The 14,505-nt window shown below is 44.3% G+C and overlaps 1 protein-coding gene across 1 annotated transcript; it reads left to right on the forward strand.

The window, feature by feature from the left end:
* Positions 1-77: 77 nt before the first annotated feature.
* Positions 78-5,732, forward strand: timm44 (translocase of inner mitochondrial membrane 44 homolog (yeast)). The gene is made up of 13 exons (XM_040184488.2): positions 78-172; positions 565-669; positions 1,082-1,282; positions 1,364-1,444; positions 1,549-1,698; positions 1,924-2,060; positions 2,511-2,596; positions 3,185-3,277; positions 3,438-3,562; positions 3,792-3,842; positions 4,032-4,121; positions 4,219-4,329; positions 5,163-5,732. Exons 1-13 carry the CDS (start codon positions 143-145, stop codon positions 5,280-5,282), a joined length of 1,380 nt encoding a protein of 459 aa, XP_040040422.1. The 5' UTR covers positions 78-142; the 3' UTR covers positions 5,283-5,732.
* The last annotated feature ends 8,773 nt before the right edge of the window (positions 5,733-14,505 follow it).

Below are 14,505 nucleotides of genomic sequence, written 5' to 3' on the forward strand. Positions count from 1 at the left end.
TTACTTCGCGGATGAAGCGCGTTATCGCGTGCAGTTAGCAACATACGGAGGTAAAGCGCACGGGAGGATTCCCCGCTCACAACTCCCCCTCCCGGAAGTAAAACGTCATCACCGGAAGAAGGTCACAGGCATCACGTTCAAGATGGCGAGCCCCTTGTGTCAGTGTTACCAAGTGAGTACCTGTCCTTTGCCATCAAGTATTGGCATTTCATTTGAAATATAAGGTGACACACGGAGTTTTTGAACCGGTTACACTAGCGGCTGTGAGCCTCGGAGCCTTTCGTGGCTGATAACGTAGCGTTAGCTAGCAAACGTACCGCATTGACTTATTTAAACTTTGTAGGACAAAGTCAACTTCAATATCTGTTCTATCTTTTTTATGTTATGTAATTAACAGCTGCATTGTTAAACGACTATACGCTCGATCACTTCGTCTTTTCCGCGTTATCTACCAACACATAACATTAACTTAAGCATCCATATAGCAAACGCCGAGATCATTTTCTGCGTGGTCCTTGAGCAGTCCGTTTGAGAGGGTCTTATATTTTGTTTGTGTGACTTTAGATCTGTGTAAGAAGATGCTCGCTAGCGTTCCCTTCGTCTTACCTGCTGCGTCACAACATACCCAACGTCTACAGGATACGTGGGGTCCTCACGTGTTCTTCACAGGTACGAGCTCATGACACGGTCCGTTTCTACTGTGCTTCTATTTGGTTTTGTTATCGTCATTTTTAACACGCGCTCAAAAGCCAATCTTTGCCCCGAATAAAAACTGTTCAACAGTCCTTCAGTAAATCCTTATAGGTTCAGTATCAAAGCTGCTTTTAGATTAGATCGTGCTGTTGACTTTTAGCATTATGCAGCGACTGAACATCATAACCATCCTGTAGGATTCATTGCAGAATTGTACGAGTGCATTCATTTGCAAAAGAATCAGAACCACTTAAAATTGACAAGTAACCAACATAGCTCTCCTGCCGCACTGTTCATAGATTTAAGTTTAATTCAAATGCTCCAGATAGGAAAGAAGTACATTAATTGAATGATTGAAGGAATTGCGTTTCTTCTTTGTACCAACTAGCGGCCTCAGTCACGTCTCCTGCAGGTACGGTATTTGTCCGGGGAGAGAGGCAGCAGAAAGGGTTTCCTTGGGGAACTTCTGGACAACATTAAGCAGGAGCTGAATAAGAACAAGGAAATGAAAGACAGCATCAAGAAGTTCCGAGAAGAGGCCCAAAAACTGGAAGAGTCTGACGCATTGAAACAAGCTCGAAGAAAATACGTCAGTATTTGGCCGCTCGCAGTATTGTGCAATATTCATTTTGTTATGAAACGCTAGCGTTAGATTCTGTCTATTCCCCAGAAAACGATAGAAACTGAAACAGTGAAGACCTCCGACGTTCTCAAGAAGAAGTTTGGAAACTTCTCTGAGACCGTTAAAGAGGTAAAAGTATTTCAATCTTTCTTTTGATTGTCATTTGATAGGTGACATTTTCAAGTTGATCCACTCGCCTTTACGACGTGTTTGTTGTCTGCGCCCGTGCACAGGGGCTGGAGGAGGTCAGCCGTACAGAAATAGGTAAGAAAATCAAAGATGGGATGGAAGAAGCAGCCAAAACCGCTAAGACCTCAGCAGAGTCCGTCTCTAAAAGTGGGGAGAAGTTGGGGAAGAGTGGCGCGTTCAGAGCGATATCACAGGTACGGACTCCCTGCGCACACCATGATGCAAATATATCTCCTTGTTTACCAGAAGTTAAACGACAATCTTTGCTTATTGTTTCTCATAAATAAACAGAAAAAGGTAAAAAAAAAATGTCAAAAATAAATGTGGGGAAATGGCAATATACAAAATTAAATATTATAGTGAAAATAATTAGTAGTACTGGAGTACAATTGTAGTTTTAAAATGAGAACTGTCCTCAGGGCATGGAGAGTGTGAAGCAGGAGATCGGTGACCTGGGTCACACCGGCCCTTATCGGCCGCCTGCCAGGCTCCGGAAGAGGAGTGAGTTCTCCTCCAAGGGGGCGGGGGATGACAGCAAGGTCTTCGAGGCCAACGAGTACGTGAGTGCCCTCTACTATACAGTGGGAGGGGAACACCGTCTCATGTTCGCAGATGGCTTCATACAGTTTAAACACAATCTGAAAAAAGGGGGAGTAAAGGCAGCCTAAAGCTGAGCTGCTGTTAGAGCGGAGAGTCTCATCTGGCCAGGTACCAGCACCCGACTATCCCAGGCAGTATTAGAAAAACCTCAGTTTGCAGAGAGAAGCAAACCGGTGGTGGTCTAGTTTTGTTTCCCACAAGAGGCCCTGGTGAGTATTCATTCAATCCGGAATAAGAGTCAGAGTTTCCACAGCTGAACCTTGATAATATTCCCCATATTTTATTTACATTACGTTAATTAGTCTTGATGCGAGTACTTCAGTGTTGTGATTGTCAGCATGACGCAGCAAGTCAAGAGGAGCAACGGTTTCCCTCTTCTTGAAGCATTCCTTTGTGTGCACTTCAGGGAAGCAATGGGCATGGTGCTCCACAGAGACTCGAAATGGTACCAGCAGTGGAAGGACTTCAAAGACAACAACTTGGTCTTCAACCGTAAGGAAGAACCAATCTCTATTTCCTTTGTTGTTTACTTGAAGTCAGCCATGAATGTCACGTCTACTAGCATAAATAGCCTTTAAATATACAGTTTTGTGAGGTAAAAGAGGAAAGGGAATGGAATTGCTGAGTAGTAAATTGACTTATAGACTCTGCTGTTCACAGTTCAACAGTTTTCAAGAGTTTAGTTGGATGCACATTTCTCTTGTCGTCCTGCCTGTGCTGCTGTTGTCTGGGGCTTTTACAGCTCTGGTGAAATAAAATAAATCTATAGCAGACTGGTCTTATATACCAGTCTACATGTATTTGTTCCCGGATGGTTTGGAAAACGTCCCTAACCGTAAAGCTCAGAAGGCTACACTAATGATTATGTTTAAAATTATGTTTATTTTCATGAATGTATAATTAGTTTTACCAGCAATACCTTTTTATTACAGGAATGAATTCACCTATTTTTAACAGCAACGATGTGGTCTAGTTTTTGTATGTGAGCGCACTGTGACTATTGAAGGATTTGCTGATGAAGGAGTCGAAGCCTCGGGGTGCCGTTTGAGGTCGTGCTCTCGTTCTTCCTTTTCGCTGCAGGATTCTTTGAGATGAAGATGAAGTACGATGAGAGCGACAACACGCTCATCAGAGCGTCCCGCGCTGTCACCGACAGGATGACGGACCTCCTCGGTGAGAGACCTCTGGCTTGATAGTGTGCATTAATCACAGACTGTGTGTCTTTAAGTGAGACGTGCTTTGAGTCCAGCAGTAGGCCGGTCGACGTGAGCACGCTCTAACGCGTGTAACCACCTTCTTATCGTCTGTGCTCCCGGTCCTCGTGCGTGTTCAGGGGGGATGTTTTCTAAGACGGAGATGTCTGAGGTGCTAACGGAGATTTTGAAGGCGGACCCATCGTTTGACAAGGATTCCTTCCTCAAACAGTGCGAACGAGATATCATCCCCAATATCCTGGAGGTACTCCGCACTGCAAACACCAACTGCACAACACCAGTGTCTGTGTAATACAATCATTGAATCCATTTGTGATGGTTTTGTAAAAGAATATATCAGGTTAGGACAAACGGCTTGACGTTTGTGACAAGAGATGCCACATTGAATTGTAGTACATATCTGCGTTGGGATTTTGTTGACCTCTGTCAGGTCGTGATTTATCCTCTCACGTGTTTGCTCTTTCTCCATGCAGGCGATGATCCGAGGGGAGCTGGAAGTATTGAAGGACTGGTGTTATGAAGCGGTACGGCTTTTCTTACACCGTAACTCCGGTCTCCAAGCGCTGAAACACAGAAACGATAGGCTTCTTATGTAAAGATAGAAAGATGTCGAGATATGTAACGGCAGCATTCCGACAGCCCTCGGAGCACATCGGTGTACTTATCGGGGCGTGCGTGATGTCATCTTACTTTTCTCCATGCTGTGTGTGCAGACGTACAGCCAGCTGGCTCACCCAATACAGCAAGCCAAGGCCATGGGACTTCATTTCCACTCCAAGATCCTGGACATTGACAATGTCGATGTAAGTCTCCCAGACCACGCTCCGCTGAATGCAATCTACGTGCATTTGTTGGTTCGGTGACGTATGTGTTTATGTATTTATGTATCGTTTACTCCAGTTGGCCATGGGGAAGATGATGGACCAGGGTCCCGTGCTGATTATCACCTTCCAGGCTCAGTTAGTCATGGTGATCCGAAACACCAAAGGAGAGGTGGTGGAAGGAGACCCTGTAAGTTTTGCACGCACAATTTGCTAGAATCAGTTATATGATAAAAGTAAAAAACATTTAAAACGGTTTATAGCTTTCATAATCTTAAATGTCTTGGAACTTATATATGATGTACCAAGAACATTTTATTGGCCAATTAAGACACGTTTTATTTGGGCGTGACAATTATTTAGACACATTAAAGCTTTATTGGTTATAAATCAGCCATATTGTCCACACGGGGCTCCTCAGGGACACCTGTATGCAGTTGGCATCCGCCCAGTGCTCAGATTTAAAGGGTACCATCAGGGGTTAATGGTGGATCCAATGGCCTGTACATTGAATGACACACTGTCCTTATGGAGTACACGTTAAACAGCCAACCTCTGGTCGGAGACCCCTTTCTAACTTGGTGGTATGTCTCGGTATTGAGGATCATAGCCATCTGATTAATACGCTGAGTATTCGCCTTTGGTAAATGAGTCCTTACTAGTTAATTGTCTCTTATAGGTCTCAGACAGACACATATAGAAAACCCAACGTGGCTTCCATACGTAGAGGAATATCAGTCAATATATTTTGATAACATTTCAATATTTTATTAGTTTTCCATATGATTTTCTATTTGATATGAAATCCCATTGATCATCACTTATTGGTCGCAAAGCGAGGTACAAGTCTGGCCTATTTATTTTCTTTTTCGTCTCTAATGGCTGACACAACCTCAAATCATTTTTGCATTTGATTGGTCTCAATCACAAATGGCATTTAAAGTGTGTCTGTCTTTGCTGTTCTACAACGATGCGAATGAACCGCTAAGGATAAGTGTACCCGTCTGTGTTCCTCCCTCCCAGGAGAAAGTGCTGAGGATGATGTACGTGTGGGCTCTGTGTCGAGACCAGGAGGAGCTCAACCCGTATGCTGCCTGGAGGCTACTTGACATCTCCGCCTCTAGCACGGAGCAGATCCTTTAACTCGTGAATATGCACAGATCTCTCGGAGAGAGAACACGCTGTAGCTCAGCAGGCCCTGGAGGGGTGTGGGGGGGGGGGGGGATCATGGAGATGAGGGATCCTGCTCACACTAGGGGGCAGTAGATTACCAACAGCTCTCATTCACCACATGTTCTTCAATGAGTGTGTGGTTGTCCACTTATCGAATCGTTGTGGTGCAAGTGTTGGTATTTAATGGATACATTAAGTTAATTTAACAAAAAATTCCCTCCCATGAAAATGAGAAAATAAATTGTGAAAATTCAGCAAGCTGATTTGTAAGTGAGCGCTTGAATTTCACAGAATTTCCCAAATCTTCTCTCTCTCAGCGCCTTCCTAGATCCTTTGTATAATAATGGTCCACTGTAATTGTTAAGATGTGAGTCTATATTTATTATGAAGAAATAAAGATGATCCCTGTTTTTCACGCTAGCCGACTTGTTCAAACCTTCAGCCTTGCAAATGGTTCATCTCTGTGTGTCCTTATCTGGAGGATATCACATGATTTTTTTCTAGGACAGTGGCTAATTATTATTTTTTAATTAAATCCTCACCTGGGATTTCAGTGTTAGCTACATTTCCTTTGGGAAACATGCTGTCTGAGGGTGTCATTTTACAGTTGTATTTCCAGAGCACAGATAAAGCACTCATTTAATGAGTGGAGACATCAACACCATCACACAGTTGTGTTGGAGATGAAGCACTTAGACAATCTGTGTTGCGATGGGTCATAAGTCACTGCTCCATGCTGTCGTCCCACAAACCAGAGTTCCCTTACAAAGGCTGAAGAGCACCCGTTTCCAGAAACTCACCAATAACACTGGGATAGAAGTCGTCTCTGCAAACTGTCTCCTTTGCTGGACGACTAACCCGACATTTTTTAATTTGTTTCAGACAATATTTCATACAAGACCACAGAATGTAGATCGCAAGATACATATCAATAACACATTTTCGTAGCATATTTTTTATTTCTCATTCTCCACCATTGGAAGAGTTCAACCCCTCAATTAAAATGTCTGAACCTTTTTCCTTCACTTGTCTGGTTCTGTTTTCATTATACCATCGTTTTTAAAGTGCAGATGCATTCTGGGATGTATCCCACTGGAGGGTGAGGTTGCGGTATCACTACAGTAGCTGTCCGTCGTCCGTGGCAACAGCCAACACGGTGTAGTACCGATGATGTGATGCAGAGCAGCATGGAGCTCACACCTGGCAGGATTGATGGCAGCAGCCTTGGGTGCGAGTGTACGGGGCGGCTCATAAACCTGCGTGCGTGTCCGGGATGATCGATCCTCCAGGCTTTGCGCTGAGGTAGCAAATCCCCCCCCCCCCCCACCCCAATCTAGCGTTAATCGCTCAGGATGCACCACAGCAACTCTCACAAAAGCAGCTCTTGACCTGCCTGCAGAATTCACTAGTGTGCACGTGGTCAGACCCACTGACCCGCGTGAGCCGCTGATGGGTGCTGACGTCCCGCCGCAGCCTGGGATCCAGGTTGTCAACCACAGCGGACGGACAAGCTGAGTGACAACTGCTCCGGAAGGAAGGAGCCCTCCCCCCCCCCCCCCCCCCCCCCCCCCCATTAAAAAAAAATCTTCAGTCACAGAATGGCATCCACATCGAAGCTAGGTGTGAAAACTGCTTTAAAGTCTTTTAAATGTAAAAAGCATTCCCAGCTGTAGAAGAGAAACCGTAAAAGAAACCACAGAACGGGCCAAATATCCACTGTCCAAGCCTGTTACCACTATTCAGCTTTATGTCACTAATGGAAATTGTCCAACACGTGTCACGTGTCTCGCCTTTCAGCCGGTCTTTCTTTTAACAACCGGCCCATTTCCTTTCTTTCCTGTCATCTGTCTGATGCCCCATTAACTATGCTGTCCTTGAGCTCCCCTGGGACTCTCTCTCTCTCTCTCTCTCAGAGCGATTTAACCGGTTTTTGTCCTGTTCTATGGTCCTCATTCTCCATCCAATTAAAATATAAACAGGACAACTGCGACCTTCCTTCTGCCGGACTATTGCAAATGGTAGAAGCAACACGATGGAAGGCAGCGATGGCTGTCTGTCGCCTCCGAGGGGCAAAGGAAAAACAATTTTACGCATCAGGTGTTTTCAGATGGATTTAATGCAACGTGACGTTGCTCTGATCTGAAGCCCAGCGCTGCCTGTAAGAACTCCGAGGGGAGAGCGTGCACACACACACACACACACACACACACTCAGAGGTCAGCAGCAGTCAGGGTGTGTCAGGGGGCGACAGGTGGGATCCTTCCTCCTCTTGTATGGAGACCACAGATGAGGAGCCTAAAGGTCATTTTTGTTAGATACAAATTAAAAGAATTCCATTTGGGTGAAGCCGAAATCTCAAATAGACAAATAAAACCTAAGTCATCTGAGCAAATGTGCTCTTTGTATTTTAGATGAACCAACCAACAACATATTTGCTATGAATATTTCTTTCTGTGTTCTTAAACAAGGACATTTATTGTTTTTTCTCAAGCATAATGTGACAAAAAGACGGAGACGCTCCTGCACCTTTGGCTGAGGACAGTTCGATAATAGAGGCTTTTGTTTGGGGATATTGCTTCACATTAAAATCACATTTTTCACAAGTTTATCCCCTCCATCTTTTCATAAAGCTTCCCTTGTTATTGCCGTTCTAACATTGACGAGCTTTGTGTCTTTCAATAAAAGTAAATGGTCAATATATCTCCTTATCTCATGCTCATATATCGCGCCTGCCCCATAAGATAAGATAAGACGGCAAAACCAGATTCGGACGTGTGTAATAAAAATAAATCACTTTAGCTTTAATAAAAATGAGAGTGAGGAAGAGAGGTGGAGGGACAGCCAGTACTTGCTTAGCATTGTAAATGAGTGGAAAAGAAAACGCTCTATGTGTGGAGGATCGGTGTGCATGTTCAGCAGTAATGGGCAGTGAGAGTGCTCTAACCAGTCCCCCGTCTCACCCGAGCATGCACGGCCAGGACGTGCTGGAACTCCCAGGCCCGACATTACCTCAGAAAAGTGGTTACAGTACTGCTGTGTCATACACAGCTCTGTGTGTGTGTGTGTGTGTGTGTGTGTGTGTGTGTGTGTGTGTCGGCATGCGCTACAGGGCTCACAAACAGTCCCTGTGGCTGGATCACACTCGGTGTATCGGCACAGGCCAGTTAGTCCAGGTCATGAAACACACCTCTTTCTCACATATTCACTATAATTCCTGAATTTAACAATACTTCTTCCTTTATGTCGTTTATAGGTCTTGGTGAAAATCTGTACTGTGAAGGAAGAAACTTCCAGAAACACTTTTTTCCCTCTTCCTTTCCCGTTTGAACAACTGGAGAATTATGTGACAGGAACAGGAGCATAAAATGCGGCAGAACTTGGAATAAAAATGAAAGTTCATTGTTGCCCGAAGTAGCCTCCGGCCCCCCCGCGACCCTGCGTGCAGGATGAGCGGTTTGAAGATGGATGGATGGATGTTGGTGTCGAACTGAAGGCGTAACCAAAGTTTCATGGAGGGTGACCACTTCTTGGCACCCATCCATTAATCCGTTAAAAATTCAAAAAAGTAAATGCAATCTAAAAACTACTATTGCTTGTCCATCACCAATGTGATGTGCACGTTCTTAATTAGCTAATTAAATGTCTATGCTCTGCATGCTGTTGCTGCTGACACCATCTGACCATCAAGAATTTCAGATTAAGAATGCATGATGACCGAATGTATTTGTTAAACAAATATTGTATTACGGTCTATAAACTGTTCAAAGTTGCTGAAGTAGTTAACTGTTAACTGTTTCAATGAATATCTAGGATACCAATATGCAAATATACTGTTCTGCATATCAACATTAATTCATGTCTTAATTTTCCTTGTCATATTTTATGCTTTGCAATGCTTTTAAATATCAGGCATTAGCCAGTTTCTAAGCCTTTCAATTCCATTATCACCTCACTCCCTCCCCCTCCACCATTTTTCTAAATCGAATCCCCGGTCAACCCAAGACACCGTCAGACAGCACACCCTAATTGCGCGCAGCAGATTCTTTATGAGAATGGAGATTCTGCTGAGAGGAGGAAAAACAATGAGAGCAAATGCTGTTTCTATTGATCAGCCACTGGTCTCCTTCCTCCAGCCGGCTGTGTTAACCGTTCAGAGGTCTGATGTGTCATAAGATTTAGGGGCCCGGGGTGCCCATTTTAGCCTCTGTAGAAATATGTTTCAGTGGGCGAGCAGAGATAAAGGAGGCCATAAATACGGGCTGCTTTTCTTACCACAGGCGTGCGTAAGTTGTCTGGAGGAGCGCTACTTTCTGGCCCACAGAGAAGATTGCAGAAAGACCAAAAGGGCAGGTCTGCACAAGCGAATCACTCCCTTCCAAACATGCAGAATGAGCCGCTGGTGTACTAGACCTCTTAGGCCATAGCGAATGATTAAGTGTGTAGTGATATGAAGGACAGATCAACAAGTGGATGAGAAGATAAGAGGTATTTTGGCCGGATTTCACAAGAAACAACAAAACAGCTGTTGATCAGCTGTCTCCTCCAGTGCCAGCTGATCTGACGGAGTAAATGGGACTCCACAGCTGCAGCGGGCTACAGGTGTTGCTGGTCTTCTAGCCCTCGTTGCTCTCTGACAATCTGCTCTGAATGATGATGGAAGACCTGTTAGGTTAACTTTCCACACTATTTCCCTTTCCTACGATGGAGGTCAGTGACAGGCAGGAACTAATGTTCGCCTGTCAGAGGTTTGCATTGGCTTTGTAGAAAGACAGCAGATCATAAAAATAGGGGTTATTCTGACCAACACATGGTCGATATTCGGCATATACTTATATTTCTCTCTCTGGCTCTCTGAGTCTGTGGGTCCACAAGCTACCGTTGGTTCTCTCTCTCTCTCCCTTTGCATGACGGGTTTGATGTGGTTTTAAATATAGAGATCCGTCGTCTCAGCGATACTTGTCCGGGTCAGAGAGACGGGCGGGTTAGGTGATTTATTACACTGAGGTAGGAGGTGGAGAGGGAAACAGAGAAAAGTGGGCAAAGGTGAGGCCATACAAAAAGTAGAAATGAAAGCCTGAAGAGGAATAATGCGACTGGTGCAAGGACAGAAATGAGGAGACGCCTACACGTGCATTAGGATGTGTTGACAGCAGTTTGAGGCCCCTCAATGCAATTAACTTAAGTCTGTCCGATAGGTCATTTGATTGTGTGATTATGACTCAACTAATCAAGTATGTTACACATACCTCATTAGAAAACCTTACACGACGAGGATTAGTGAGGTCAGATCATGTGAGGATTTGGGACTGCGATGACCTTTGATAGATCCTGGGTCAGCCCTACTAATAAGTGTCTGTTCCTTTTTCTTATTGCTATATTTATTGTTTGCTCAACTTTGATAATTAAATGCATTGATTGAAGGTTTGTTATGCGGGAAACAAGTGTAAGTGTAATAAGTGAAATTGATGCACTTTAGCTTGTGGCTTCCTCAGCTTGCAGTGTTTCCGTGCAATCCCCTATTACATTTCGCCAGCACCAGGGTGACATATAGTTAATCCGCCACTCTGTTCTCAAGAGAGTCCTTCACCGGCTCACTGTGCTTCAAAGAATAATTGCAGTCATTTAAAAGCCCTGCTTGAATGGTATTTGATATAAGTTCTTCCTCCCCACAGAGTCCTATTTCCCTGTAAACACACGCTACTTCCTGCCGCTCTGATAATGAATTATGCTCAGTAATCAGTACTCAGTAAAAAAAACAACACGATCTCCAAAAGGAACAATTGCTATGACGGGGTTTTTCCAGTCAGATCTCCAAATAGGAAACTCCACCAAGCCTGAGGTCGCCGACATAAACAAACCAGACGTCCCAGCAGCATGATGGAGAATCTCAAGCAGAATGTGTCGTGGTTTTTGAAGGTCTGGATCCGAGAGCAGAACACTGAGATGGGAAGGAGTTGAAAGTGATTTATTAGTAGTTAGAGAAGAAATAGTAAGTAGGATGCAAAAATGGGGATGGTTTACCAAATTGCATCACAATCCACCAAATAGTAGTTGAAGTATTCATTCTGGACCGAAGAGGTACACAGACTGTCATTACAATGAGGCCATGCTGCTGTCAGCTGACTCCTAACTGGAGAGATTTTTTCTAAGGAGCAGCAGAAAAGGTGTGACACCGAGCCGGGCAGTCGGGGCCGGAGTGACGGATTGCATCAGGTCTGCCTGGCGGTTTAAATAGAGCCATTAGCAGCTCTACAGCTGTCCCGGGCTACTGCTTACGCTTACTGTCCTGTGAAAGGTGCAGCTTGGCGGTGTCCTGGGCCTCACCAAAAATGTGATGAATGGCTTATATTCCTGCGAAAAGCATATTAAAGTCACAAGACATGATGGATGGCGGGCAGATGACAGCTTGAAGAGGCGGTGGGAGGTAGAAAGGGGAGGATAAAGGAAGGGGCGGAGAGAGGTTTTGATAAAATGTGTAATGGGAGGACATTTAATTATTTACAATGATATCCAAACTGCTCCCTAAACCCTCCTCTACCTTCCATTTCTACACTGATGAAGAGAGCAGGGGCGATTGTTCATTTTAAACCCGGCCTAATGTCAGGTTTTTGTATCTCTCTTGTGCACCTGCTTCACTTCACACAGGTGACCTTCCTAAGGCAAGTTCAGATGTTACCCAAGAATCTCTGAACGAGTCTCATTCAATTTCATCAAGTATTGCTTCACCCACCTGCTTTCCAGGGTACTTATTACAACTTCAGAATGTTTGACACTTCATTTTGAGTAAGGGGGGGATTCATTTTGTGCTTATGTCCTCTTCTGGTTGTAAATCACTTAAAGGTGTCTCTTTATTATTATTTCATCTGAATTAATGTATCAACTGTATTAAAAATCCATGAATTAAGGGAATTGGCAATTTCATAATCATCACAGACACATTACAAAATAATTACTTCTACTATTCCTTCTTTTTTTGTAAAATGGTCATAAATACATGTAAAATTACAATTTTCATTAGTTAGCCGTCATCCAGTCATTTCCTTTTCCCTTTGCTGATGCAAAGTCGGTGCAGCAGACTGAGTGGACTTGCCTAATGTAGTCTGGATGCAGAGCAGCACCGGCAATGATGCAATGACCCGCGGATGTAATTTCCTGGCTGGTCGCTCTCTGTGTGGCCGTGTTAGTGGGCATCAATCGATCCATTGGATCCATCGATGCACACCTGATATCTTCAGTAGCACGAATAGCTCCGCGTGGTACTTTACCTTGGCGACTTTAATCCCAGTCGGAGGGATCATATTGACTATGTGGCTCTCAAGTAAAGGGTTGGACAGGGCACATTGACTGCAGAGCGCTCATGAAGTGCAGTAAGTGTTGAAAAGAGTTGTGTGTGTGTGTGTGTGTGTTTCTTTAATACAGTGGACAAGCATATCGTGTTGAAAAAAAAAATGCAAATTACAAATTTGAAATTGATGCATTGCAGCAGAGCGGCTGGTTGCCTCTGTGGCAAGGCTTATCCCTCATTCCTTATTAATATCTTTACTATTCGTTTCATTAATTCATAGGGTTGATCAATCACTTCAAATGTAGCCAGAATTAATCCTCATGGCGATGCAAAAGCGCTTGAAGAAAATTTGAAATGGTGCATCATTAGTCAAACTGGCTCCATCAGACTCCGTTATCTGAACTAAGTGTCCTCTTGTCTTAATTTAATTCAGTCTCCTCTATCGCTCTCTCTCGTTCCCCGAGTAGGAACATTTCACCGTGAGTAGCCGTACAAAATCATATTGGTACCCTGCCCCTTGTCAGCGTGTTCAGACCTTTACAGCTTTACACTTCATTTCCAAAGCTGATATCAAATGCTCGTCAATCTCGTCACTGTGCTCGACGTTTTGAAGTCATACATGTGGCTCAGAATCATACATCATAAGTATTTCTACAGGAACTTGTTTTCTCCCTCTGCTCAAAGGCTGAACGCATTCCATTAATCACACCCAACACCATCTAGGGACAGAAAATAAACCCTCAGAACGCTGTCACTAGGTCAGGGGTCAAGCTAATGGCTCATTAAAAAATAATGTTCCACCACAACACTGTGGCTTAATGACGAGCCATGAAAAGCCTCGAGCTATTGATCTGTAATCGTTGCAATTAAAGGGAAACTGCAGCCGTGATATACAGGAAAGTCTGTCTGCAGGTCTTGAGCAATACTACCTACGTGGAAAAGTAGTGTAAAGGCTCTCGTAGCACCGTTGGGAAACAGAAAAATGGCTTAAAATGTTCTCCCCTGCCACTGAAGCAATCTGGAGGTGTGGAGTTTGCAAAAGGAGGTTGTTTATCGATCTTTTTTTGAGTTTCTATTGATCTCTATAGCGCGCCTCTCATCTCATCTCTGCTTAAGTAGTGGAGCTCAAGTCACCAATACCTGTAATTAGCATATAATTGGGCCTCACAACATGGGGAGGCATTTGAGGAGCTTTCACAATGGCTTCTTAACGTTTGAGGTTCGAGGCCATTTGAGTGCTACGGTAAATCTGTGGCGTTATTAAGGCAAATCAATGTCGATCAATGTCACAATCCACAAAGTTTCACGCTTGCCAGTGTTGAGGTCCCCGTAGCCCCCCAACGTATTTCTCTTTTGCTCTGTGCAGAACAACTTCCGTGAGCGAAACTGCAGCCCACATTAAGAAAACACATGTTTCACGTGTCAAGCCGTCAGTTCTGTCACCGCTCTTCTGTGTGAAACTTTCCCAGACTGTCGTCAAATGGTCAAATTGTTGTCTGGTTCTGGAAGGGTCTGTGTGTGTGTGTATGTGCGCGCGTGTGCTTGCACAGCATCAGCTCTGCAACGATCATGGATGAATGTTGCTTCATTGCAGGGACTGATTTGCTCCCCTGCGGCTTGTAGTAAAGCCCCCTGGAGACACAGCTTCTGCCCTAAGCAGAGAACACACACACACACACACAATCAAACTGTGTTCTTTTTGCAAGTGCTCAATTTTGGCTCCAACCAGTTAGCCAAAATAAAACGGGATTCACTCAATTACTCACACGCACGCGCTGCAGAGATATGCTGATCCAGCTCTGTGTTTCAGCCAGAGAGGCGCCTTTGCTGAGTTTCATTTTATATTTCTGCATTGAGTTGATGTTCTCCTTCAGCAGCTCAAAGTGGATGAGACGGAAGCGGTTAATA

Source organism: Gasterosteus aculeatus, chromosome 8, assembly GCF_964276395.1.
Source record: "Gasterosteus aculeatus chromosome 8, fGasAcu3.hap1.1, whole genome shotgun sequence".
Classification (NCBI taxonomy): domain Eukaryota; kingdom Metazoa; phylum Chordata; class Actinopteri; order Perciformes; family Gasterosteidae; genus Gasterosteus; species Gasterosteus aculeatus.

Bases quoted from the DNA above. Each gene is read 5' to 3' on its own strand.
- timm44 (XM_040184488.2), top strand. From the start codon at position 143: ATGGCGAGCCCCTTGTGTCAGTGTTACCAA. The intron at 1,699-1,923 runs GTACGGACTCCC...AACTGTCCTCAG, and splicing joins CGTTCAGAGCGATATCACAG to GGCATGGAGAGTGTGAAGCA. The intron at 4,122-4,218 runs GTAAGTCTCCCA...CGTTTACTCCAG, and splicing joins TGGACATTGACAATGTCGAT to TTGGCCATGGGGAAGATGAT.